We start from the raw sequence: 24,476 nt of genomic DNA on the forward strand, positions 1-24,476 counted from the left end.
GTCAGAGCGCCCCTAGCGGCCTGACAGTGCAATAGCACAAAATTCCATTCGAGCACCGTCAGGCCTCAGACAGAATATTCATCTATTGAATTCATTTTTTGGCACCGGCCAAAATAGTTTTTGATCGACCAATCGACCATCGCCAACGAAAATCGTGGCACAATTGAACAAAGCAAACGATCCAGCTGTGACAGTCAAGCCGGCAGTCATTCAACGGATCGTAATGGAAAATCCCCCATGTCCTCAAGGTGAGTTTGAGACGAGGGTCGTATCCTGAATTTTTGTTGTTACCCTGCTAGCACAAGATATCCATAGGATATCCTATGTTAGTCCCTTCATCCAAGGGACGTCTCGCCCTTTTGGGAACAACTAGGGATATCCATAGGATAATTTTTTTTGGTCGTCAAATAGACGTCCAATTTTTACGTCCGAAGGATGGAAAAGTTGGACGCATTTAGGACAATAAATATTGAATGTCCTGTTGACATCCATCTACCTTCCCAGTTCCCACCGTATATAATCCATACATGATAAAGTCTATAAATATCATATTGGAGATGAGCGGTGTAATAAAACATTATTTTAACTTAATTATCTGTAAATCTACGATATGATTTCTTTGTAATTATAAAAAATACATTAATTTTTGTAAATATTAAATTGAAATAAAAAATTCGCTTTATTCCATATTTAATATTCTCTCCTCCTTAAAATAATGTTGCAATAATTCAATCTAAAACTTTATTACTAAGTGCAAATATAAGAACTAGGTTATTATTCTATTCATTGTACAATTAAAATAAGGAAATATGCCACATCAGATGAAGACGTGGCAAAGAAATAAAAATGCAGCAGCATCGGTGAAAAAAGTAGGTGGATGGGTGACCCGACTCACCCGCGCCAATTTCTTTTCTTCAATCCCCAAAATTTTCTTTCCCTACTATGTCCTTTGGTGACGTCCATTGACTGTCCACGGTGGGACATCCTTGGGCGCGACATTTGGATGTCCCGCGTACGGACTCAGGACGGACCGATGGGATATCCCATCGTCCGGAAAGGACACACACAGTCCGTCCTGGCGATGTAAAATTGCTAGCAGGGTAACAATCCAAATTCGAATCTTTTCAGATGATGTAGCGAACAGTCGAGAGTAGGGGCCTATGCTTCGATTTTGTTCGCTCAGGAGTGTGTAAAATAAGCGACACTCTAAATAAGAAGTGCGTTTACAGCCACGATTTAGACTTGGCATTGGAAAGTGTTCATTATTTGTGCAATAAGAAGTTTAACATAAAATTACCCTATCAATTGGTATGTTGCATGGCGAACATCAATTTGCCTCTAAACAAAACTTTGAATGAACCCCTTGGAGTGAGGATAGTCGGAATAGTTGTCAAAGCCATTGTGATGGTAAGATGTGTTACAGCAAAATAATTTCTTATTCCACAAGTTTGTTTGTTTTTTTATAAGGGTAACCGACAGGAATATATTTCAATTGCCTTGGAAATACTGTGTGATAGAAAATTGCCGTTGATTCCTGAGTTCGTGGATGCAGTTATAAAACAAACACCAGTTTCTTCGGCGTCTGTGAATCACCTTGTGAGTCTTTATGAACGATGTCAATCCGTCGATTCTTATTATAAGGTAATTCCTTAATTTTTGTTTTGTACATTTCATGTGGTAAAACCAATTAACCTTCTTTTCCCGTCCCTTCATAGATGTCACTATTCTCATTTTACAAAGTCACGGCAGTTCTCGTTGATCATTGGGAACCACCCTTGAATAAATGGGAATTTATTTGCAGTGTAGTCGAGTTAGTATTTTCAAACTACCCGGAATCCTATGACATCCTCTCTCCAACTGCCCGGCCGTCATATGAGGTAGTTTAAAAATTGAATTTCATTATTCACTTTCTAAACCGATTTTTATTACGTATCTTTAAGGTGCTGTGCTTCTTATTTGGCAAAGCATGTGATCAATTAAGACTTGAACGATTGTGTCGTTTATTTAATGGGATTGAGCCACCTGTCATTGCACTACTAGGACCAGAGAAACGTCATGAAATACTCAATAGGTTAAGGAACTTTGGTTTGGTGCACTGGTACGACAGATACGCGGGGATTCGCCGCCCTGTGGAGGGCGAGATTCGTGCGATGCCTAATTCGTTTCGACCAACGTAAAGAAATAACTACTAGGTCCACTATAAATTAAAGAACTCGTTTTGATGACTTTTGTATCTCTTAGGCAATCGCAGCCAAATAAATTTGAAATTGAAATCCACCGTGACTCTTTTATTTCTTTTCAACAAAGACATCGCTAGAGTCATTTAGTGTAGGTAACACCAACTTGGGTGCATGATTTCGTTTGTCCACGGTCAAGGTCATGGGCTCATGGCAGGTGATACCAGCAGATTGGATTCAAAAATCGAAATGTGCGGGCAAATCAGGGATCAGCCGAAGGCGACGAGCCGACGACATAAATAAGAAATAATTGACAGTCGTATTTATTATTATTTAGCTTGTGGCATGCTTGTGGCCTTTGTGGATTCGTTCTGTTGTGGCTCAGATGTGAGATTATAGTCAGAGTAGTGTGTCATTAGATTTTAGTGTCATTTCAGATTCTAGTCAGAGAAGTGTGTCGTTATATTTTACATTTCCAAACTACTCGTGCCGTACAGTTAAACATACTCATCGGATACTCATCGTCATCGGAAGCCATATTAAGGCTATAATTGCAATCATGCTGAAATCATTGAAATGTGTAGTTCAGTGTTTAGAACACTCTGTTTCTCCAGGTAAACAATGCAACTTGATGTATTTTTTTGTTGATCTCACGATCTTACATGTACATTAATTTTACTTGTGTGTGCTGTGGGGTTTTATCTGCAATGTTTTACTTGATTCAACATGTTAAGACACTCACGTACACCATCCAACTATAATATCACTGTCATTCTAAACCATTAGCTAATTAATAAAGATGTATTGTTTTCACTTTCCAGACAAGAATGTATTAGCTGAAGCCCAACTGAAGTTGGAAAAGTGTGCGAAGAAAAATATGGTTATAGTTTCATAACTTCATTTTATGCCATGGATAGTTCACCATGTAATAATTTTAATGATTTTCATACTTTTTAGGGTCAATTTATTACCAATTTGTCCATTGTAATTGAAGATCAAAAAAGTTTACCTGAAGTTCGTCAAGCGGCTTCCCTACAGCTGAAAACTTGTTTAACTGTTAAAGATGCGAAACTGAATGAACAGTATCATGAAGGGTGGACCAATCTCCCAAAAGAAACTCGCAATGCCGTGCGTGATCGTTTGATTTCGACCTTGGGAACCGAAAACACTCAGAATCCAAGTTGTGCCGCACAATGTTTGGCTTACATCATGGCAGCTGGATTCTTTCCGGAGACGCAGGCTTCGTCTGGGATGGCTTCGCTGGAGTGTTTCCTTTCTGAAGTTTCAGACATGGTAAGGCAGCCAGCTAAGGAACATCGTATAGAGGCGGCCTTCGAATCCATCGCCTTTATCTGTCAAGAAATTGTGAGTTAACTCTTGTCCAAACGAATTTTTAAAGTAATATTCTTATAATGTTATTTATCTTAGAGCGTGCAAAATTTGGTCTACTTTAACCGGTCAATCCTCGATCCCATACTATTTTGTATGGCGGGCACTAACAGAACGCGGACACGGTCACGGAGCAAATTAACTGGAAGAATTCGTCTGGCAGCTGCTCGCGCTCTACTAAGTTCTCTTAAATGCATTTCCAAGACATTTGACACTGAGGTATCGCGGGCTCAGTTTGTTTTTGTATTTTTTTTTTAAAGGTTCTGATGCAAAATTTTGAAAAATAGGAAGGTCGAAAGGCGATCATGAAAGTTGTCTGCGACGCCGCGCAATCGTCTGTTGTTGAAGAATCCGTGATTTCTTTAGAAATATTGGTAACTTTGGTATCGCTTTACTATCACCACATCAAGATTGAAATGGAATCAAACATCGTTCCAGTAAGTTGACAAATTATTGAATTCTTAAGAATCATTAAATAAACTTGTGGTGTTTATTTGTATTTAGATTATATCTAATGCAATGGCATCGCCTGTCTCGGATATTGTCTTACAAGGAATGAAATTTTGGCGCTCTGTTGCAGAGATAGAGCACAAAAATATGTGTGATCACTTTTCCTCATCGTCCGGTTTTAAAAACAACGTCTTGCACAAGGTTAGAATTAAGCGCTGTAGGTTCTTGATGACCGCACCACTTATAACTCGTTTTTAATCCTGTTTTTACACCATCCTGTTTTTACAGATACTTCCTTCAGTTCTTACTTCGCTAGTTAACGGACTACTCGTACACTTGGAAGATGATGACCATCGAGTGGCCGCAGCAGCGTGCAAAACTCTTTCATCACTGGCCAGAATTATTTACCGACTAACAAGCGAAAAGGCAAACCACACGCTATTGATTGAAAATTAACCTGTATTGAAATTTCTCCTGTGATTAAACAGGAAGAAGGTCGTCCTCTACTGGATACACCATCTTGGCCACAATACTACGAGAGAACCGTTGACGAACTTATGCAATGCTGTGGAAAATTTCGTGAAAATCAGAAATGTGCTGCTCAAGAAGCGCTACTTGACGTGCTACTTAATTCTCCCCTTGAATCTTACGAAAGTGTAGAAAGAACTATCCAGACATTGATCGGAAAGCTTTGCGATGGGGTAGGTCATTATTTATTTAGTCTGGAATATCAAATAATTAAAACTTTTGAATTGAAGGATGCAGCAGCAGATGAAAATTATTTACCTTGTACAATGCTTTTGAGAGCTATGGGTAGACTGAGAGGCCACCAAATGCACCATGAGTTCATGCGTAGATTAATATCAATTTTAAAATCTGAAAGTCCTCGAGGAGTGCTTAAGGACAAAAAAGATGCTTTCTTGGCCACTTCTAAGACTATTTCGTTATTGCCTTTCGATGAATTAAAGTTGCACATGCTCGATTTGACAACATATTTGAGTTCGGCGATTGAGTTACCTGACCCTTGCCCCATGGTGATGAGTCTGATAGGTGATCTATTCTACAAGCATTCTCTATTCCGCAAGTCTCTGCGGTACTTGGATGACTTCTGGTTGAAATTTGTTGATATACTGGCACGGAAGGATCTTCACACAAAATCACGGTCAATCTGCGTGGCTACCTTAAATAAAATGGCACAACGGGAGAATTTCTCGCCGTATATTGTTCGAACTTTGAAACAACTTGAGAATGCTCCGAGTATTACCGTAAACCAAGTAAGTTTTCACAATTTTTGGCAGCTTAACCAATCATTTTGCAAAGCCTGTTATTTTCGTGTTACCCAGGACCCCGAACATGAGGAGCTTCAAGAAAACACGTTGAATCTCTACTATCATCTTTTTAAACTCATCCACAAGCAAGTAACACAGTCACGTGAAAATCGAAAACAAGAGCTGGATTGTCAACTTTCCATGATGGAGAAATGCCTCGCAGGTTTTTCAGAGTTAATGGTGGCCATCGTCGACGAAGATACTTCTGATAAAATCATAATCGAAAGTGCTGAACACGTTGGGTAGGTATCTTATTTAGCTGATTTCAATTTCAATTTAATCTTATGCCTTTCGAAATTGTTTGACAGCAATATACTTTTGGAATTGGGCATTGACGAAGCTACAAAATACCTGAAATCCAACTTGAACCTCAAGTGGCTGCTCACTTCTGCTGCACAACGCATCAATTCAAAAGAAAAAAATCACAATTCAAGCATAGTGTATTCTTTACATGAGGCACTTACATTGTTTACAGAAGAAATGCCCCGTGAGCATGCCCAACGGCCAATCCCATGCACTTCGCTGAGTTGGCTTAAGGCAAATGTTTTTAAGGATTGAAGTTCTGAGCTAGCCGAGGGGTCGGCTGTGTCTTTTTTGCCACTTTACCTTTCGTTACCTCACCTCCCTCTTTTTGCTTTCTCTTTCCCTTTCTAGCATTTCTTTCCTTTTTTTCTCTTTTTATTTTTTCTTGTTGCATTAGCTCCTTCTCTGTCTTTTCTCAAAGCACTATTTCCCTTTTTTGCATAAAATCGACGTTGCGAATTGTTATTTCAAGTAAACTAAAAAAAATAATAAAGTTAAACTGTTTTGGTTGACAAACAAAGTGACTTCTCTAATCTCTTCTTCATAACAGGCAATTATTAAAAATCTGAACACTTGGGGCGCTAGTGTCATCCCGCCGCCTTTCAACTAGAAAAGTGGCGAACCTGGTTATCTCATTATAGCCCATCTCTGGTGTAGCCACCGCCACCCATTGGGATAGTGAACAACTTTCATCTGTGTGTCTCGAGTCTCGACCCTTTTTTCTCCTATACACCAAAAAGAAACTCGTACACAATTCATACGGAAAATGAAAAAATTAAGTTTTTTTAATTTATGGTCAAGCTTGACCCTCGTTAATTAAAAAATATTAGAAACGTTTTTATACGGTTAAATATAATCATTTTTTCCAGCAGACCAACAGCAGAGCAGACGACAATCTTAGTTGTCTATTGCTTTACACGTGTACAGCTGTCATTCATTTTCATTGTCAATTTTCAGACCTTTCATTGGATACCATGCATTGTTTTTCCACTTAAAATCACGCTTCGGCTTTACACTAGTGGAATATCTTCGATGGGATCACATTTCTTTTGTTTTTAAAGTAGTTTTATTAGTTGGGATTCAAGTACTTTAAAATGAGACCTCTAGAAACAGGTACAGCATACAACAGTAACAACAGGTTTTTTATTTTGCTCAACCATTTTTTGTTTAAAGAAATGGGCAGTGAAGAGGAACTTAGGTTAAGGATTTCTTTGTCACCAAACAATAAAGACTGCAGTACAGGAATGACTTCTGGGAAAACAGGCTTAAGGCATCCAACTGCAATTGTGTTGATGATATTTTGGTACATATTTAGTGCATTTAACCTCTTTGCAAACAAGTATGTTATATCATACTTAAAAGGAGATCCTGCTCTACTTGGTGACTATACTGTTGATTATTTAATACTATGAGTTAATCTTGAAGCAATATTTTATTTCATCTAGCTATGAGTCAAATGCTTATGTGCATGTGCCTTGGCTTTCTCCAGCTTAGATATTCGTGTGGGCTATTTGTTAGTCGCCAAACAAGTGGTGGATGGTCATCTATTCACAGGAATAAACTCATTCAAAGACCAATGTTAATATTGGGGAGCTTAAGGTATAACAAAGTTTTTGACTTAATACAGCTCTTTAGAATTTTGTTTTAAAAAGGTTCACTACTCTGGTCCTAGGACTGACATCTTTAAATTACGTTCCTGTATCTTTTGCAGAGACAATTAAGAGCTCTGCACCAATGTTTACTGTGGTTATTTCATCGATTTTCACAGGTTTGACATTTTTTAAATTTTGTCTGTTTATTTTATTTAAGTGGTGTTTTTTTTTCTAAAATGTAGGAGAAAAAACTGGAATGTATGTAAATCTTTCTCTCATACCTATTATGGGGGGATTAGCATTGTGTTCAGCCACCGAACTTAGTTTTAACATGCAAGGTTTCATTGCCGTCTTGTTGACTAATTTGTCCGAATGGTATTTTAAATAGTTTCATTCTTTTAATTTAATACCGTATTTTATAATCAGCACTTAACTAATGCGATGAATTTCAGTTTACAGAATGTCTACTCAAAGGTTTTATTAAGCAGCGATCGCCATAAATACGGACCGGCAGAGTTGCAGTTCTTTACCAGTTTTGCTTCTTTTGTAATTCAAATAATGGCAAGCTTCTTTCTAATTGACTGGGCCAAGATCATGTTGTCTCCTATTCTCGTCGGTGCAATGTTGCTCAATGGAGCATTCTTCCATTTCCAGAGTATTACCGAGTATGCACTGTTAGAGCACATCACTCCAGTCACACACAGGTAGACTTTCTAATCAAAAATAATAATTTTGTTTGCCTAAACTTTCTAACAGAGTATCCATTGTTATTGGTTAACATTCACAGTGTGGCCAATACGGTCAAGAGAGCCTTGCTCATCTGGCTGTCGATTATCCTCTTCGGTAATGCGATCAGCCTTTACAGTGGACTTGGTACCCTAGTCGTTATTGCTGGAGTTTTCGGCTACAACAAAGCAAGACAATTGGACGCCCAAAGAATCCAACGTCTAATCATGCAGGAAGGCTACCCCCAAAAAATTGCTCTCTAAAGGGTTTGGCGTGGCTTGATGAATTCACGTGATGGTATTCCTGTTTGTCCACTCCGTCCTGAAAAACTCACGTTCCCCATTGTTTTTTGTTTTTTGTGTCTAATTGTTAAAGAAATCTTCAATTCCAAAATTTATTGTGGCGATTCCGTGTTTCCCTCCAAACAAAAACGCACTCTTTTGTCGTCGAAAGTTATTTAAAGATAGAACGTGTCGTTCTTTGTCCTATTCCTCCATAAATCAAGATCGGGGTGCTACCAGTGTTTCTAGAGCAATGTTGGATTAGTAAAATCAAATACATTAGTGCTTTTGTTTTTACACAAGTCAATACGCATCTATTCATTTCTATTGCGTTTGCCGTAATTTAAAAAAATTTAAGGACACACAGTTAACTGGTTAAAGTCTAAAGTGGAGATACTATAAGTGATTTGATAATTGGTAAAATGAGAAGAGCGTTATTGCATAAAATAACTTTTCCGTTAATCGACAGATTGGGTATAAGAACATTTTTGTTGTTGAAACCAAAAACAAGTTGTAAAAAGAAAATGTTGGCATGTCGTTGTTTGACTGGCCTAACGAGCAATTATAATTCATCGCTTCAGTCTCACAAAAAGGGTACGCATGTTGATCGTTGCCGTGACAACGGGTTCAGTTTACATAGAGGATAGATCTCGACTTGTCGTAAGCGATTCGAATATTGCCCTGCTGCTTTTGCTACCTGTGCACGAGCTCAATTAAGAAACGGAATCGAACCTTTATGGCACTCGTCCCAATCTTCCCTCCCTCTCTCTATGGAGAAGCTGGGGGAGGAGGCGGAGGGTTCGGTTGGCACACAGCACAGCGCTGCACGCGGCACCGAAAGCTGAACTAGTAGCTCAGCAACGGTTTGGATTTCACTTTAGTAGTTCTTTTTTTTTATCCGAATTATATTTGATAAAATACGATTTTACTTTAAATTTACATTTGATCTTATCTTTCCGCAATCCTTTTAATTTTCTGTTGAAATAATCTGATAATTTGGCAGTTTCGGTGAATAATTCATAACACAGAAATTCTGTTTAAAAGTTTTGTCGAAACCCAATTTCAGACCGCGAAATTTTAAAATTTCATTTTTGTTTTTGTTCTTTTTACAGGATCGCTGATTAAAATCAGCAATGGGATTATAAAGAGGTGATGACACAACCAGGGAATCGCTATCCGTGCTGCTACACAGCGATGTCATTCGTGCGCGTGTAGAGTCGTTTGTATGCACTTAGGCGTGGCCAAAGGTTAACGTCAATAGATATCAGCAGCGCGAAAGATGAGGCAATATCTGCACATCGTCATAAATCAAGTCCCAATATAGAAGAACTATATTTTGCTTCCTTTGGCACTTATTTTCCCTGATGAGGTTATTTCTTTTCCCTCCAGATATTTAACTCTCTTTTTACAAGCAAAAAAGCGCGGTGGTCGATGTGGCCTAGCGCCCATTGGAACGGTGGAGTAGTAGTCTGGAGACTTTTAATGACTTGATTAGTGTCTAACGTCCGCCACCGTAAAGGTTATTTTTATAAATAAACCCAAGTCCAGGCTGATTTGTTTCCAATCAGTCAGCTCTTTCTTTCCCTCCTATTTCTCTCTGCTGCTGACTATCCCACTCAGTTTGCAGGGCGGTTTCCCTGCCTGCCTATCCAGTAAATTTCCGTGGATATCCCGCAAGTAAATATATTTGATTTTTAGCCCCCGTCAAGTTCAAAAGGGATCCACAAGTTGGGGCTAATAAATCAGCGCAACTGCCAACGTTGAAAACCCTCAAACAGTTAAAACGAAGAGCTAAAGTAGCCAGTTCACGATATATATGTAGCTAGGGGAAACGAGATAGATAGATGGAGAGAAAAGAGTGTGAAAGGAGATGGTGACAACTTGAGGTTAAGCAAGCAATTTATGACCGGCGCCTGCTGTTTGCTTCTGCTTCTGCATGGTGGCGGGCGGCAGCATATTATCCCGGACGACTCGCACGTTCGACTCCTTTTCATTCGACGCAAGACTTTGACTTCCAAGTCCGGCAGCAGCAGCAGCACTATCGCCGCGCGCCGTATACCTCCTTTCCATAGCTCTGCCGTCCCGTCCAGCTGCCCCATAACGAGCCGATACTGAAGGCAAAGCAATCTTTGCGCTTGTTATATATCTTTTATGGAGGACACTCTTATTCGAATGGATAGATGAGCAAAAAAGGCCCATTTAAAAAAGAAGAGAAAAAGGTGGAAAGAAAAACAAATCAAAACGTCTAGCAATTAAAAAAGGAGAAGGAAGGAAGAACCGTCAAAAGCCAAGAAAATAAGAAATAAAAAGTTCTTTTTTAAAGAAAATATACGAAGAAGAGAATTGCTGCCGGACTAGGTTTATCGCCCTAGTGACGGTAAAGAGATATGAAACACATTCGTCTATGGAGACGGCGACGGAGGTCAACTTCAACTCGTCGTTTCCCCATCGTGTATTTCTGCCTTTTATGTGAGTTCAGTAATCGGAACCGAGAGAGAAGAAGGAACGTGCGACTTGGCCAGCAACGTCACAGATTGTCGGAAAACTGCCGTCCAACAGCATCGACTGTATATATACGCGTATCATCCATCTACGATCGAATTACACTGGAGGACGAGACTACTCTTAACGACGAGCGAGGCACCGATCAATCTTGGGCTCATAATTCCTGGTGCATTCTATATAACGCCTTTATTAAAAATTCTATAACAACACGATATTCTTCCAGAAAATTCTCTAAAACATGAAGGCCATTTCATTTTGATATTATTAATGAGCGGTGACCGACTGCTCTCATTCGATTAGATTTTTGGAACGATCTTAAAATGGAACATTATCGCGCATATCGCTGACCGACCAAATATTTACTCGTAATCTACCATCATTCGAATTGAGTCCTTCAGAATTAAAAATCTTATATTAAAAGTTATTTTCACCAAACATTTGTTTCTTAAATTAATAAGAGTATAATTCAAGTACAGGTGAAAAACGATGGCGACGATTTATAGGCCCCCGCTAGTCCGATCCTTTCCTAATAAGAAAACTATGTGTCTTTGCGCATATTCAGGGCGTTATATAGGAAAGCACCGGGACTCGTTTCGTCTCACGGGATTGGATCACAAAGAGGTGCCGGTGCCAGTTGAAAGATGCTCCGCCTCCCGGTTACATTGCGAGTTTTGCTCCAATTGGACGGCAGGACAATGTTTTCCGTCAGCAACCAAGAAGAAGAATTTAAGAAGGAGAGAGAAAAAGGGCTAAGTGTGGGGGCCTCCATGCCGTGTATAACACGCACGCGCATGTCCATCCTGTGTTGGTCCTGTGACTTCAGAAAGGAACTGCGTAATGCCTGGGCGCTGGTAGTGTTCGAGGGTTGGGTTTATCATCCTTCTGGTGAAGAAGCTATACTGCTATACACGAAAGTGAAACGGTGGAGACCCACATCGAATAAGAAGGATTGATCCGGACTGGAGCAACAGTAGTAGCCTACAGCTAGTAGAGCCGATTAGTTACATAACAAAAATTTCGTTAATTTCTTCTTCTTCTTTCCTTGTTGGTCGGAAGAGAGGGCAAGGAACGTGATCAGTGTTTCATTCAGTTCGATTAAAACATACCCGCAAATTAAACCCATCGTGCGCCGAGATTGAATCAAATCTTTTTTATTTTGACATATGAAGCAATCATATGGTGGATTGGCATAAGAAAAGAAAACAACATCAAATCAGCACCCTGTCACAATAACGCGGACTGTTGTACGAGAATCAGCAAATTCTTTGACGTCGTGTCAAACATGATACGAACGGTAAGAGCCCTAAATATACTAAATCCTTTTTAAAAATAATAAATAGAGAGATTTCCAAATGAGTTTTCGATCCCTTTTTAGCAGTATAGAATGCAAAGCTTTTAAGAAAAATGAACAGTGTGTAATAGACCATAGCATGGACAGAAATTTTGTTAGAAATGTATAAAACTCTCCCTCTCTTGCAGTGCCTAGCTTCGATCTTGTTCAATGTGAAATAGAGAAATGGTGACCCCCGCCTTTTGGCTTTGATAACCTTTGATATGTGCTCTATATCTTCGATGGCCTTTTTTTATTTTTATTTTTTTTAATACCATCGTCATGTCTGCTCCTGCAAAGTAGTTGCTGCTTGAAAATCTATCCGAAAGCGCGCCTTATTCAGTTTCTATGCAACTCTGATGCCTGATGACCGTTATTTGGCTGCTGTATGTCTGATGTGATTGTGCCGCAACAGGACATGATGATGGACCCGCAGAGCGGCCTCAAGATCAAGCAGGAGATCATCACCACTCCGACGCCATCGCCATCTCAGCAACATCACCTCATTACCAGTAAGTGACAAATCGACAAAAATTTCACGCCATACAACGAAAACACAGAAACGAGATGATTTTTTGCCTATCTCGTCTCATCTGAATTTTTTCTCTCGTCGATTCATGTGCAGATTACCAACAACACGTCAGCAATCAACAGCAGCAGTACTTTCTGCAGCAATCAGCGATCGAGAGCCATCATCACAAGAACCACCTCCCGTCGTACTCGAGCGTTCACCACCCGCAGCAGCACGGCGATCAGTTATTGATGAAACGATCGGTTGTCGATCATCACAAGGAACAATCTTCTTCGTCGTCGTCGACCCTCCAACAGCAACAACAGCAGCACCCGTCGTCCGTGACAAAGGCCGAGACCGATCAGCAATTGTCGCCGGCCCAGCATCATCACCACCACCAACAACAACAGTCGGATTACAATCCAAACATCAAGCCGCCCTATTCCTACGTGGCTTTGATAGCCATGGCCATCAAGGAGAGCCGCGAAAAGCGACTGACGCTCTCAGAAATTTACAAGTTCGTATAATTAATAATCGAGTTCATATTTTCCCGCCCTGACTTTTTGAAATCTCTTCTTTCGTATTGCAGTTACATAACCAAGAAATTTCCATACTACGAGAAAAACAAAAAAGGATGGCAGAACAGCATTCGTCACAATCTGAGCCTGAACGAATGTTTCGTCAAAATCCCCCGCGAAGGCAACGCGACGGGCGATCGTAAAGGAAATTACTGGACTCTAGGTATTTAAAATTGAAATTCAATTAATAATTTTTCAAAAACTCATTCTATATATAATTGTGGGATTGTGATGAAAAGATCCTCAGTACGAAGACATGTTTGAGAATGGAAATTACAAGCGGAGGCGTCGAATGAAGCGACCTTATTCGATGAGTAATCGAGCGGCGGCCGCCGCTGCCGCCGCCGCAGCCAATACGGCCGCTGCCCTCAACAAGTCTCTTTTCAATTCGGACGCACTTAGTGGGCACATTGGCCGGACATTCTTCGCCCCACCCACTTATTCTCCGTAATTTCCCCGACGAAATTCCAGTTAAAAGTTGAAATCTGACGTTTTGACCCCGTTTCTAATGCAGGGCCGCTTGTTGGACCGGAGCCCATCATCAAACCTCTTCGCTGACCTATACTTCCGCCCATCACAGCAATTTCAATGCACTTCAAACACCCTTTAGGAAAACTTCACTCCCAGCTCAGGTAAAAATTCACTCGTTTCCGACAAATCCGTCAATAACACGGAAATTGAAAATGACTAATCAATTGCCAATCGTTTAGATGCAGCCGTCACTCCACCAGCCTCATTTCCCCTATCAGTCGATGGCCAGTTACCCGACCATGTCCCACAGTAATTTACTCAGTTAGTGCGGCCTCATTATCAAGTCATTTAAAACTATCAAACAGCTAACTGTCTGAGCCCTTATTCTTTTTCCTGGAACAGATGGTCATCACCTTGCAGGGAACTCGAATTACGGTGCCGGTTCAAGTCCGGCTCTTTCGTACGCCAATGGATGCAGCAGCAATCGACATCATCAGCAACAACAACAGCAAGCGGTCAGTAGCAGTGCCAGCGGTGTTGAAACTAGCGAGGCCGTGATGAGCCGTGAGTCGTCGATAACCGCCGTCGGCACGTCAGCCGCCGCCGCTGCCGCATCTTCTTCGGCTGATTTGCCGGGCAGTTTCCCCGTCGCCAACTCGTCGTCATCGTCATCGTCATCCTCGTACCATTACCATTCGTCGTGGAATGATGCCAAAATTTGAATATATTTTATGCTGTAGTTTGTTATACACGTACTACGTACTTCATCAACCACCACCAACCGAAAGAAACAAACCGGAGAGAGAGATTCAAACCAACCGCAAAAATACACGTAAGGACAATTTTGAAAAGAAAAGAAGAAGATATAGGCCACGAAAAAAAAGAGAAGAAGAAATTCAATCTAATTGTTTAATTTGGTGTTTTTTATTTGGTTTGTTTGTTGTTTGTTTCTCGAATTTCAAACACACATTAAACAAAAAACAATTATGTATACGAATACCTCGTTCTGTCTTGTTGGGAATCTCACTATATTACACATTCATCGTGCACGGAAAAGAATTGTTGATCGAAAGATTTATTGGCCGGCAGCAATTGCACCATTGACATTTGGCCAGTAGACACTCATAGGCCTGTATAGCAAAACACGCAAGTGCTTTTACCGCAGTTGAGTTGATATTAGAGCCAAAACGGAAACAACATTGCGTTGGCAATTTGAGGGAAAAAGAAGAGTCGTCGGTTTCCGAAAGTGACCCAGTAAGGGAAACCCTATGGAAGCCATTAGTCTCTACAGATTCTCCCTTCTGAAGTTTGTACCCAAAAGCAACCATTCGAAAAATTCTTTACATATAGGCCTTTTATTTCTTACGTAGCCTGCCTACACACTGTTCTCTGTGAGTCTAGAAGTAGAAGCTATAGCTATAGCTATGCAGTAGTCTATTATATCTATAGCTTGGGTAAGACATCTGGCCTGCTGCATGGTATATACCAGCCACGTCAGTTGAAAATGAATCGACTCGGGCTCCATTCTCAGCTGCTACAAAGTGACGTGACCATCCCAACGCGCAGCTTCCGTTGGCCACGGGAAATTTCCGACGACCCAGTCGGTCGGCAGTCGCCTTTGTCTCAATTGTTTTTCCATGATTTAGTTTTTAGTGTATACTCTGCTGGCTACAGCACAGCACACCACCCATGAAGAATAAATTCAAGTTCGATTGGTTGCTGTTATTGTGTCGGCAAAGCTGGAATTTTCTCTGCTTCGTTCCGTTTTTACTAGTGCGCGGGAATTTTGAAATTCTTTCGTCGACAAAACGCTTTTTGGTTGGGAAAAGGATCGCGAGGAACGTGTTAGAGGACCGCGCGATTAATGGACCTATACACGACCTCTCGGCCGTTTCCCAAAAAAGAAAAGAAAAGGAAAAAAGAAGAAGAAGAGCCGGCCGGAGAAAAAGGGTCGATAAATCGACGACACTTTCGCACCTGCTTGCCATGACTTTTCCTTTTTCACTTGTCTTTTTTACGTATTTGTTATATCTTCGGTTTTTCTTATTCCCTTTTGTTTTCTTCAAACGTTCTGCTGGCGAGTGTTTCATCTGTCCCTGTGTTTGGAAACATTCCAGGATTTATAAATTCGATATGAAATAAGGAAAAGAGACGCAACAGCGGCAAAGCCTAATTCTGGTTTTTCGTGGACAGCCGTTGTCTCCACACCCAAAAATAAATAAAACAAAAGTTATTCCGTGTGTTTATGACTGGTCTCTGTGTAATCTATGGGTATTGATACAATTTAAAGGAAAAAACTGTCGACTGCGTCCGCTGAGGTCTCATGTATACGCGCGAGCTAGCTTGGCTAATTCAATGTAATATAGCGGCATGCGTCGTTATAGACGACTATAGATTGAATATCACGGTTGAAAAGGAAAATATTTTGACAAACAAAGTCATCAATGATCACCAGTGTTTTCTTTATGACTATCGGCTCGGCTGGATGTTGTGCACTGCGTATTAATACATCGGCGTGCGAGCTCATTCTTTCATTATCGTGATAACGCACCCCGATTTTATTAGTACACAAAACTTTTGTTGTGCTGCGTTTTTTTTTGTGTGTGTTATAGTGAAACGAGCCATGTACTAAACTAATGGAGGGAGGGAGTATTTCCGTAGTAACGTGACTCCAATGTTTAGTCAGGAACCAATTTTAACGAGGGTTAAATTGGCCGAATATAAGATTGTTTTTTTTTTAGAATAACATTCGAAAAAGAAAAGGAGAACCTTTTCAAACTGCGATGGTGTGGATTCGACAAGGAAAAGATCAGGCCGTATCGTATCACCTTTAATCGACCGAATATACTGCGATGTTAAACTCCCATGCCTCTCTCCCTTTCTCCCACGTTCGGTTTTGTTATTTTCGAGGGTTACCTAGTCGCCCAGCAGCTCCCAACTACCTATAATGATGGCTAACAGGCTGAAAATCGTGCATTGGATGTCTGCTACTATACAAACCTATTGAGCAACACTATTTATATCTTCTCATTAGGACTATCCCGTTTAATCTCTCTCTCCCTTGTTTTTTTTTCTATCCCAGTTCTATTCGAACAAGATTTTGTAAGTTTTTGTGGTACAGGGACACAAACCGACTCAGCACAAGCAGCGATTGAATTTCATTTAAACAAAAAATCCCGACAGCCCTTTTGACTGGGCTGCGACCGTGAAGCAGTTGCTGATATCACCAGTGACCTCCCAGTTTCTTAGAAAGGAGATTAGTGTTACTCCCACTGCCCTATCGTCAACTTGTAAGAGTACCCCCTTTAGCTTTAATACACGACTGTTTTTCTCCATTTTTTATTTGTTTTCATTTGGTTCGCTCCGGCTTTCTTATAACCTCGTAATCGGCACCGTGTCACGTGATGGCGTGCCAAACTCAGATTGCCACATTGGCAAAATCATATTCATCCCAAATGGTTAAGAGTTCGTTTTTGTTGTCAATATTCGATCTCGGAAACTACTGGAACGAAATCTCGACCACCCAGCCAACGGCATCGGCGAGAGAACATCTCTGTCTTTCGTGAGACCGCTTATACGCACATGAAGTAGGCCTACCGCAGCTCCTTTAAAAAGACATTACTTCTTGGCAGGTCCGCGGGGGGTTCCGATGACATCACAGCTAAACCGTCATAAATGTCCCGCTCATGTTACCTTACGCGTTTGAAAACTGTTCAGGTCGGATTACTCCACGGCATTCCAATCGTTCTGTGGTCTAACTAAAATACAAAATGGTAAAATGTCATCACACGCATGTAATTTACTTCATGGCTAAGCGCCAAAACTAAAAGAAATTAAAATATCGACATAGGGAGACAATGAAGGATAGTACTTTTTTTTTTATATTGAACTCAACTCATCTAGTTCAAGTATAACAAGAATGTATGTAGAATTGTTTCGTTTGTAGCGAAAGATGGAACGGCGAAACACTTCAATTCAAATTAACTGGAATATCGACATTGTCTTCCACATCAGTGTTGGAGATGTCTCACAAGACAACATTGTTCCTTCAAGAGAAAGCTGAAAACTTGAACAAAATACGGACAAAATATTTGTAAAAAAAAAATTTGAATAATAATTGGGGTGGTTCACTTCCATATTTTTAATCGTCGAGTAGATCGTCGTCCAAATTCACTTCCGACGTATCGACGTTATCATCTAGCTCCAAATTTTCCAAGTCAAGCTCCAGATCTTGGTCAAGTTGGCTGGTGCCCTGGGCTGGTTCAGAAACTGCAGGCTGGAAATCTTCTTCGTCGTCATCTAGAAGATTTTTAGGTTGGCTGGCGGCGGCAGCTCCCGCAGGTTCTGGTATGAGGAGCGAACCGGCGGAAGGATTCAAATTCGTTTGCTCATTGGTTTCTTCAACTTCCTTCTCCTCCTCCACAAAGGACACTTTAGCGGGCGTAACATGATGGAATTGATCGTTCTGTTCGGCTAGTCTCATCTCCTCTACTGGGTGTCTCTCCCAATTGTTGGGCAGCGAAGAGTAAGCCGAGGCCGGCAACTGTTGGCGTCTCTGTTCAAGAAACTGTTCCGTCTTGAGAGCATCCATCAAGCCAGGGAAGAGATTGTCATACTGGGCAGGATCAGCCAGGCTTTGGCTAGCTTTTGCATTGACCTGGCTAAGACTGAGCTTCCAGAGCTGGACGACGCGCGAGATTTGGCTAGGCAGATAAGTGCGAGCAAAGAAGGCAGCCTCGGGAATGCGTTGGGTGTTGATCAAAATCTCAAGGCAAGCGTTCAAATCGCCACTCAGGAAGCGCGTCAAAAAGGCAACGTTGTTCATGCCAGCTCCAATTGCGTCATCACCTAATCGCTGCACCATTTCGGCATTACCTGAACATTCAACATATTAACTATCTGAACAAAGGACGAAACTATGTAAAATGACATACCGGATGCTGTAGCCAAAAGTAGGAGTCCTCCGAAATCCTGTGCCTTGTGAAGACACTCTTGAGCCAACTCAAACTGACATTTGGTTGTGGCCAGATCAGCAAGTTGTTTCCACTTGTGCTCACTCTGAGCCTCGCAGGCTAGTTGGTAGGCCAGTTGCAATTGACCAAGCTGAAGTGACAGTTCGAAGCGATGTTCAGGATCAGCGGAGACTGCCAATGCCTGTTCTTTGAATCCCTGCTTCTCAAGAAAATGAGCCACTCGAGTGCGTTGCTCTTTGGGAACCGACGGGAGCACTCGGTCAGCTGTTTCGAAGTCTCGTCGCATAACTGCGGTTTGATATTCAAGCACCGAGAGTTGCAGACCGTAGGAAACTACATTTAGTTCCTTGTCGCCCAAGTAAAGACTATTGTCCTTGGGAATGTAGCCCAACAAGTACATCACTCTGGAAAAAAAAGTTACACATAGGTTTAATAGTATCGGTTTGATTATTGCAAGAATGGTGAACTTTCAAGCCATACCTGTCGAGATGGGCCACGGTGACAATTTCCCCACCGACGTAATAATTTAATCGGTTGGCACTGTTGGTGTAGATAAAGCAATCGCCCACCCAAAGTCCCGTCTTAACACTTTCTTGCACTTCAGATAACATTTCGAACGCCGTCTAAAAATTCCGAAAATATATATTTAAATGTAAAATGTACTAACACTTTCTCTTTAAATAAAATCACCTCAATTCCGGCATCGTCGGTCAAGCCTTCTTTGGTCTCAAGGCTTTTGGCCACGGCATCAGCATCATAACGCAAAACAAAATAGCTGTCTTCGGTAGAAATGCAAACTAATTCACCATTTTCCGACCAATACACACCACGTGGCTGGATCTCAATCCGACGAATCAGTGTCAGATTGTCCCATTCGTAAAAAGCTAAGCTGTTGGTAGACCGGACCCCAAGCATTGCTCCACCAAAGATTCCTGTGAATGTAACATTTTAATAAGAATCACTATTTCATTCTGTTTTCAATTACTATGAACAATATACCTTCGGCTCCCAGCTCTGGTTTGAATTGTTTCTTTTCCTTGAAGTTCTTAAAAACTTTGACCGACGTGGCACTTTCACGAACAGCATACTCGGATGAGTCCACTGCCCACACAAACTCCAAAGCTGAACCGAAAGCTTTGTTTCGCAGAGCCATAGCTGTATAGATGATGTACTCGCCGTCACCACAAACAACGACGAATCTATTATGAAACGGAATTTTATTATTTACAGGTTTCTATACCATGAACATTTAGCAAACATACCTTCCGTTTGGATTGTGAGCGACAGTTTGAGGGTAAATCTCGCAGGCACCCATATCCTTGATGGCAAGAGGAAGACGTTCTCCATCCTTGATCTCCGAGTCCGGCAGCGCTTTGAGATTGGCCTGCTGGATCTCTGAATGTTTGGCCCAGATAATTTTACCGCTTTGATCCATGGACATTGCAGGTTCCTCTCGGCCCAATTTAATCATGATAGATCCTTCATCGTAACCCAAAGCGATGTTATTAGACCCAGGCAAACAACAAATGGTCCAGACACGCTCCAGCCCATAATTGAGAGTAGTCTCCAACCGGTAGGTATTTGAATGCCATACTCTACGATTAAGAGAAAATAGTATACTTGACTCAATAAAAACACATAGAGAATAACAAATTTACCTGACTGTTCCATCTTCAGATCCAGTAAGCAGAATTGGAAGTTCGGGGTGGAAGGCAACAGAAGAAATATTCTGTGCATGCCCTTCCAAAGTTTGGACGCAGGTTTTATTCTGGTAATCCCAAATTTTAACAAGCCGATCATCTGCACCTGAAATTAAGTAAGGTTTGTCGCCGGCGTGGTAATAGTCGACGCAATTTACTCCTTTCTCGTGGCCTTCAAGAGTGAAATTCGGTGTATTCGAGCCCAACTGCCAGACCTGAATCAGGGACCGTAATAAATTGATTTTAAGGCAAATTTCTGGCAAAATATTTTCGTAAAAACATACCTTGACTGTTCTATCAAGAGATGCAGTAGCAAATGTATTGTTATCCTTTGGATTGATGACAATCTGCATAACATAATGGGTGTGACCCTCAAAGACTTGTTGGCATGCCCAGTTCTTTTCCCAATTCCACAACTTAATTGACATATCATCTAAAATGAAGAAAGACTGTATGAACACTGAATCTGTTAGAAAAACAGATTATTTACATACCACTACTAGTTAATAGAAAGGGTTGAGTGGGGTGCACAGCAATGCAACGAACATAGTCTGAATGAGCTTCAAATGCTGTCACACGATCAAGTGTGTTGTAGTTGAACACTCTGACCTGGAACAATTGAAAGAGGATTAAACTATATCTAATCTGAAATGGATAAGACATCAAGAAAACTATACCTGCATATCATCAGAACCACTAACAACCCAGTTTTTCCTTGGGACAAACTTGACAGCACGAACAGGCAGGTCACAAACCTACAAAAGGGCAAGTAGTGGTCAAGTCATTAAGGAAGAATTCAATGAAGTACTCATTTTACCTCAAAAGATTTGATGATTTGTTGTGATTCATGGTTCCAAATATGCACATTTCCATTATACAAGGAGGCCAACATCCATGGCTCTGTTGGATGCAAGTCGACACTTTTCACGCGATCCGAACGGGCGGTAAGCCTTCTCTTGATATCTAGTTTCAGCGGCTATAAAAAAAATTATAACATGAAATTAGCTCAATAATTGTTATGATATAAACAAGTAGTATTAATGTTAAACCATTTTGTTGTGAGGATTGTTGAATCGTTCTACTACGTGGCCGGTTGATCTGTCATCACTGTGGGAGGAGTGGAGCACAAATAAACATTGCCAGATAGGATCATTAGCCAAAATACTAAATTGCTACTTTTCTATCAGCTTTTACTAATATTGTGTGACTTTGTCGGGAGTGTAATTTTCAAAACTATTATGAGCTATTTATTCTATACATTTTAAGCGTACCCTGTGATAATTCAAAATTTGTTAAACTATTTCGACAGTGGCAACATCACATCAGTTCAAAACAAACTGCCCCGCACAATTTATCAATGGAGACAGCCACGATCATTATTCGAGTCATCCGTTCGTTTGAATATCGAAACATTCGCAATGTGGTTTTAAAGAATGTACCACTTTCCCTTACAACTGAAGAGTTGAAAACTAGAATAATTCAAGAGTTGGGTGTTGCTCCGGGACTGCCACCACCTTTTCGAAAATACGAATATGACACTTTGAAGGTTATTTGAATAACATCTTACTGCTATTTTTATGTGTTTGTTGTTTTTTCTATGGTTTTCTACAGATTGAGCACCATGCACATGGAGCTAAAACAAATGATCCTGTCATTAACCACGAGAATGATGAAGGTCTCATCCTTAAAGCAGAAAGGACACTCAAGGAGAGTGATGTAAGACATGAAACTGAAATTTCATTCTTCAAATATGATGATTACATGTCATACAAAAAAAATCCAGTTTTAAAGATTGGATCAAGATAATGAATTAACTGCTGAAAATTTTTATTGATTGCCTCAAACAAGCAATCCTCAGGGAATTACTTGGGGTCTTTTGATTCTTATTTTTAATTGTGATGATACAATTGTGAATAATACACCACATTTTTCCTTCATCCATATATTCTGGAATAACATGTTTCAAATTTTCAATCATCAACTAATTGTAAGATAAACACTGTTGCAAAAGTTACAGCAGACGAAGTTAACTTTCAAAGCCGAAAAGGCGAAATTCAAAACAGTTCAAAACTCGAAAGCGTCGGATGCTATGTTCTTGTTGGTGTTAAGAGACTGGCCTACTTGTTGAAATAATGGATCAATAATTTCGAAACTATGAAATGAAAATCCGACACGATGGACAGATTGAAAAAATGCTGGGAAGGAATTTTACAAGAAAGAGATAATTTTTGGAGTTCCTTCTTCACTAAGGTATTTTAATGTCTTACCCAAATTCTCTTCAAAGGGTTTATGCAGACCTGATTCTAACTCTTGCGATTTATACATACTAGTATCAAGAAGACAAAAAAGACGTGGATTTTCGATCTTATATGGATAATAGTTCGACAAGGATTAATACTATGCTGGAACTAGCAGCTGAAGACAATAAAGAGTCTGCTGGGGCTTCGAAAGGCTCAGATAAAAAAGTGATACAGCACTTTGAAGAACAGTCTAGTGAGTCATCAGAAACATATTCTAATGAAGTGGCTACTTCATTGAATGAAAACCAAGGTAAGATAACATTTTAAGAGTATAAAACAAAATTTAATATTGTGCCATATTATTCACAGAACAAGAAAACTTAAAACCTGATGAGCCTTCAGTAATATTAGTGAAGAGAACGGTGCCTACATTGGTTCTGAAAGCTATTCCAGCAAAGGAAAAAATTGATGCTCAATATTTGTTAACAAAGAACTCACCTAATTCAGTCAACAAATTAATTTCCGAGTCTTCAAAGAGCTCAGATTCTACAGTGTTACAGTACTTTAAAGAACAATCAAGTGAGTCATCAGAAATATATTCTAATGAAGTAGCTACTCCATTAAATGAAGAAAGAGGTGATTCTTATTAAAGTAAAAAGGAAAAAAAATGATTTTAATGTGCTCTATATTGTTCACAGAAGAACAAAAAGTTGAAAACTTAAAACCTGTCCAGCTTCCAGCAGTATTAGTGAAGAAGAGTGTGCCCAGATTTGCTCTGAAAGTTAATCCAGAGAAAGAGAATGCAAAATGCAAATCACATTCACACAAAAAATTCATTTCTGAGGCTTTAAAGGGCTCTGATTTTAAAGAGTTACAGGACTTAGAAGAACCATCTATTAGTGAGTCGTCAGAACCATATTCTCATGAAATAACTACTCCATTAAATGAAGATCAAGGTGAAATAACATTCATAGAATATTTGTAAACATTTTTATCTTATTGTGCTGTATATTGTGCACAGAAGAAACAAAATTTGAAATTCTGAAACCTGTCGAACTTCCAGTAGTATTGAAGAAGATGAGTGTACCTACATTTGTTCTGGAAGTTGATCCAAAGGAAGAGATGGCAAAATCCTTGTTATCAAGGAACTCACATTCAGCAAAAAAATTCAAACTTTTTGAATCTTCACCGCATCCCAAAGAAAATGTTGAAGACTCTATAATTGATGATCAGCATCAATCTTTCCCTATAAACTGTAATAGCACATTTTTAAATGAAAGCATTGCGTCGACTCTCTCGGACGACGATTCATTCAAATCGATTCAAAAATCAATTTGTCGTCGTTTAAAACCAACAAGGAAGATTGTCCCGAATCCCAAGAGATTTAAGATACTGTAACGCTTAAATTTTACGTTTTAATTGTGGACAGATATCTTACCCTAGATTTTAAATTTCACTTTCTTAATGAATATGTTTTCGAAATTTTCTTATAAATTCAATGATACTTATTTTGTTAACGTAAATTCCGAGGCGTTCACTGAGCAATTCTCAGTTCAACAGCAGTTTCACCACTTTTTGTTCACCACTCATTTTTCTGTATACAAAGTAGTACTCAAATATTTAAAAGATGAAACCATTCAAACTACAAACTTAAATAATCGCAAATTCACGTTCTGTATGGCTTACCAGATTGTATTCGAAAAAAATGTGCTTTGAAAATTTGTCTTGACCATCAGTTGCATCATATTTAAATCTTGGAATAAAATCAATGAAACCGTGCATGCGTCGATTATTCTTGAAAGAGCGTTGACCACTCCTGCGGTACATCTAGTTTTCACGGCCATAGTCGGACAATGCTCTATAAAGCTGACACTCCAACCACGCCCAAATCGAGTTGTGAATTAACTTCGTACTGATACCAT

The 24,476-nt window shown here is 40.0% G+C and overlaps 8 protein-coding genes and 1 long non-coding RNA gene across 13 annotated transcripts; 8 read left to right on the forward strand and 1 right to left on the reverse strand.

The window, feature by feature from the left end:
* Positions 1 to 27: 27 nt before the first annotated feature.
* Positions 28 to 2,277, forward strand: LOC124329558. Its single transcript, XM_046788646.1, has 5 exons — positions 28 to 248; positions 1,129 to 1,407; positions 1,468 to 1,641; positions 1,716 to 1,877; positions 1,941 to 2,277. The coding sequence occupies exons 2-5, from the start codon at positions 1,318 to 1,320 to the stop codon at positions 2,175 to 2,177; spliced, it is 663 nt and encodes a 220-aa protein (XP_046644602.1). The 5' UTR covers positions 28 to 248; positions 1,129 to 1,317; the 3' UTR covers positions 2,178 to 2,277.
* Positions 2,278 to 2,281: 4 nt separating this feature from the next.
* LOC124329560 lies at positions 2,282 to 3,212 on the forward strand. The gene is made up of 3 exons (XR_006916820.1): positions 2,282 to 2,791; positions 2,999 to 3,057; positions 3,135 to 3,212. It is a non-coding gene; the product is annotated as an uncharacterized LOC124329560 (long non-coding RNA).
* Positions 3,213 to 3,283: 71 nt separating this feature from the next.
* Positions 3,284 to 4,472, forward strand: LOC124329444 (importin subunit beta-1-like). The gene is made up of 5 exons (XM_046788504.1): positions 3,284 to 3,542; positions 3,606 to 3,785; positions 3,854 to 4,003; positions 4,071 to 4,217; positions 4,305 to 4,472. The coding sequence occupies exons 1-5, from the start codon at positions 3,387 to 3,389 to the stop codon at positions 4,470 to 4,472; spliced, it is 801 nt and encodes a 266-aa protein (XP_046644460.1). The 5' UTR covers positions 3,284 to 3,386.
* Positions 4,473 to 4,527: 55 nt separating this feature from the next.
* Positions 4,528 to 5,902, forward strand: LOC124328329 (importin subunit beta-like). The gene is made up of 4 exons (XM_046787061.1): positions 4,528 to 4,717; positions 4,775 to 5,290; positions 5,360 to 5,586; positions 5,653 to 5,902. Exons 1-4 carry the CDS (start codon positions 4,574 to 4,576, stop codon positions 5,900 to 5,902), a joined length of 1,137 nt encoding a protein of 378 aa, XP_046643017.1. The 5' UTR covers positions 4,528 to 4,573.
* A 625-nt stretch (positions 5,903 to 6,527) lies between these two features.
* LOC124328330 (solute carrier family 35 member E2A-like) lies at positions 6,528 to 8,548 on the forward strand. The gene is made up of 7 exons (XM_046787062.1): positions 6,528 to 6,760; positions 6,821 to 7,027; positions 7,093 to 7,246; positions 7,300 to 7,415; positions 7,482 to 7,614; positions 7,692 to 7,943; positions 8,027 to 8,548. The coding sequence occupies exons 1-7, from the start codon at positions 6,742 to 6,744 to the stop codon at positions 8,226 to 8,228; spliced, it is 1,083 nt and encodes a 360-aa protein (XP_046643018.1). The 5' UTR covers positions 6,528 to 6,741; the 3' UTR covers positions 8,229 to 8,548.
* Positions 8,549 to 11,493: 2,945 nt separating this feature from the next.
* LOC124328312 (fork head domain transcription factor slp1-like) lies at positions 11,494 to 14,697 on the forward strand. 4 transcript variants are annotated; one of them, XM_046787038.1, is made up of 8 exons: positions 11,494 to 12,045; positions 12,385 to 12,593; positions 12,707 to 13,109; positions 13,182 to 13,333; positions 13,410 to 13,617; positions 13,685 to 13,802; positions 13,881 to 13,950; positions 14,044 to 14,697. In XM_046787038.1, exons 2-8 carry the CDS (start codon positions 12,470 to 12,472, stop codon positions 14,361 to 14,363), a joined length of 1,395 nt encoding a protein of 464 aa, XP_046642994.1. In that variant the 5' UTR covers positions 11,494 to 12,045; positions 12,385 to 12,469; the 3' UTR covers positions 14,364 to 14,697. The 4 variants fall into 4 exon arrangements, with proteins under 4 accessions (XP_046642994.1, XP_046642993.1, XP_046642992.1 ...); XM_046787037.1 differs by having other exon boundaries at positions 11,495 to 12,045; positions 12,382 to 12,593; positions 13,881 to 13,962; XM_046787036.1 differs by having other exon boundaries at positions 11,495 to 12,045; positions 13,881 to 13,962.
* Positions 14,698 to 17,499: 2,802 nt separating this feature from the next.
* Positions 17,500 to 21,484, reverse strand: LOC124328837 (coatomer subunit beta'-like). The gene is made up of 12 exons (XM_046787648.1): positions 21,364 to 21,484; positions 21,132 to 21,290; positions 20,992 to 21,069; positions 20,809 to 20,923; positions 20,599 to 20,747; positions 20,273 to 20,529; positions 19,877 to 20,209; positions 19,614 to 19,813; positions 19,305 to 19,546; positions 19,095 to 19,237; positions 18,576 to 19,018; positions 17,500 to 18,516 (listed from the first exon to the last, which is right to left on the reverse strand). Exons 1-12 carry the CDS (start codon positions 21,364 to 21,366, stop codon positions 17,783 to 17,785), a joined length of 2,856 nt encoding a protein of 951 aa, XP_046643604.1. The 5' UTR covers positions 21,367 to 21,484; the 3' UTR covers positions 17,500 to 17,782.
* Positions 21,485 to 21,671: 187 nt separating this feature from the next.
* LOC124329445 (UPF0538 protein C2orf76 homolog) lies at positions 21,672 to 22,120 on the forward strand. Its single transcript, XM_046788505.1, has 2 exons — positions 21,672 to 21,860; positions 21,926 to 22,120. The coding sequence occupies exons 1-2, from the start codon at positions 21,672 to 21,674 to the stop codon at positions 22,118 to 22,120; spliced, it is 384 nt and encodes a 127-aa protein (XP_046644461.1).
* A 222-nt stretch (positions 22,121 to 22,342) lies between these two features.
* Positions 22,343 to 24,333, forward strand: LOC124328839. Of its 2 annotated transcripts, none has more exons than XM_046787650.1 (5): positions 22,343 to 22,564; positions 22,645 to 22,864; positions 22,924 to 23,190; positions 23,256 to 23,510; positions 23,576 to 24,333. In XM_046787650.1, the coding sequence occupies exons 1-5, from the start codon at positions 22,490 to 22,492 to the stop codon at positions 23,950 to 23,952; spliced, it is 1,194 nt and encodes a 397-aa protein (XP_046643606.1). In that variant the 5' UTR covers positions 22,343 to 22,489; the 3' UTR covers positions 23,953 to 24,333. The 2 variants fall into 2 exon arrangements, with proteins under 2 accessions (XP_046643606.1, XP_046643605.1); XM_046787649.1 differs by having other exon boundaries at positions 22,345 to 22,564; positions 23,253 to 23,510.
* The last annotated feature ends 143 nt before the right edge of the window (positions 24,334 to 24,476 follow it).

The sequence above is a fragment of the Daphnia pulicaria genome, chromosome 3 (assembly GCF_021234035.1).
Source record: "Daphnia pulicaria isolate SC F1-1A chromosome 3, SC_F0-13Bv2, whole genome shotgun sequence".
NCBI lineage: Eukaryota > Metazoa > Arthropoda > Branchiopoda > Diplostraca > Daphniidae > Daphnia > Daphnia pulicaria.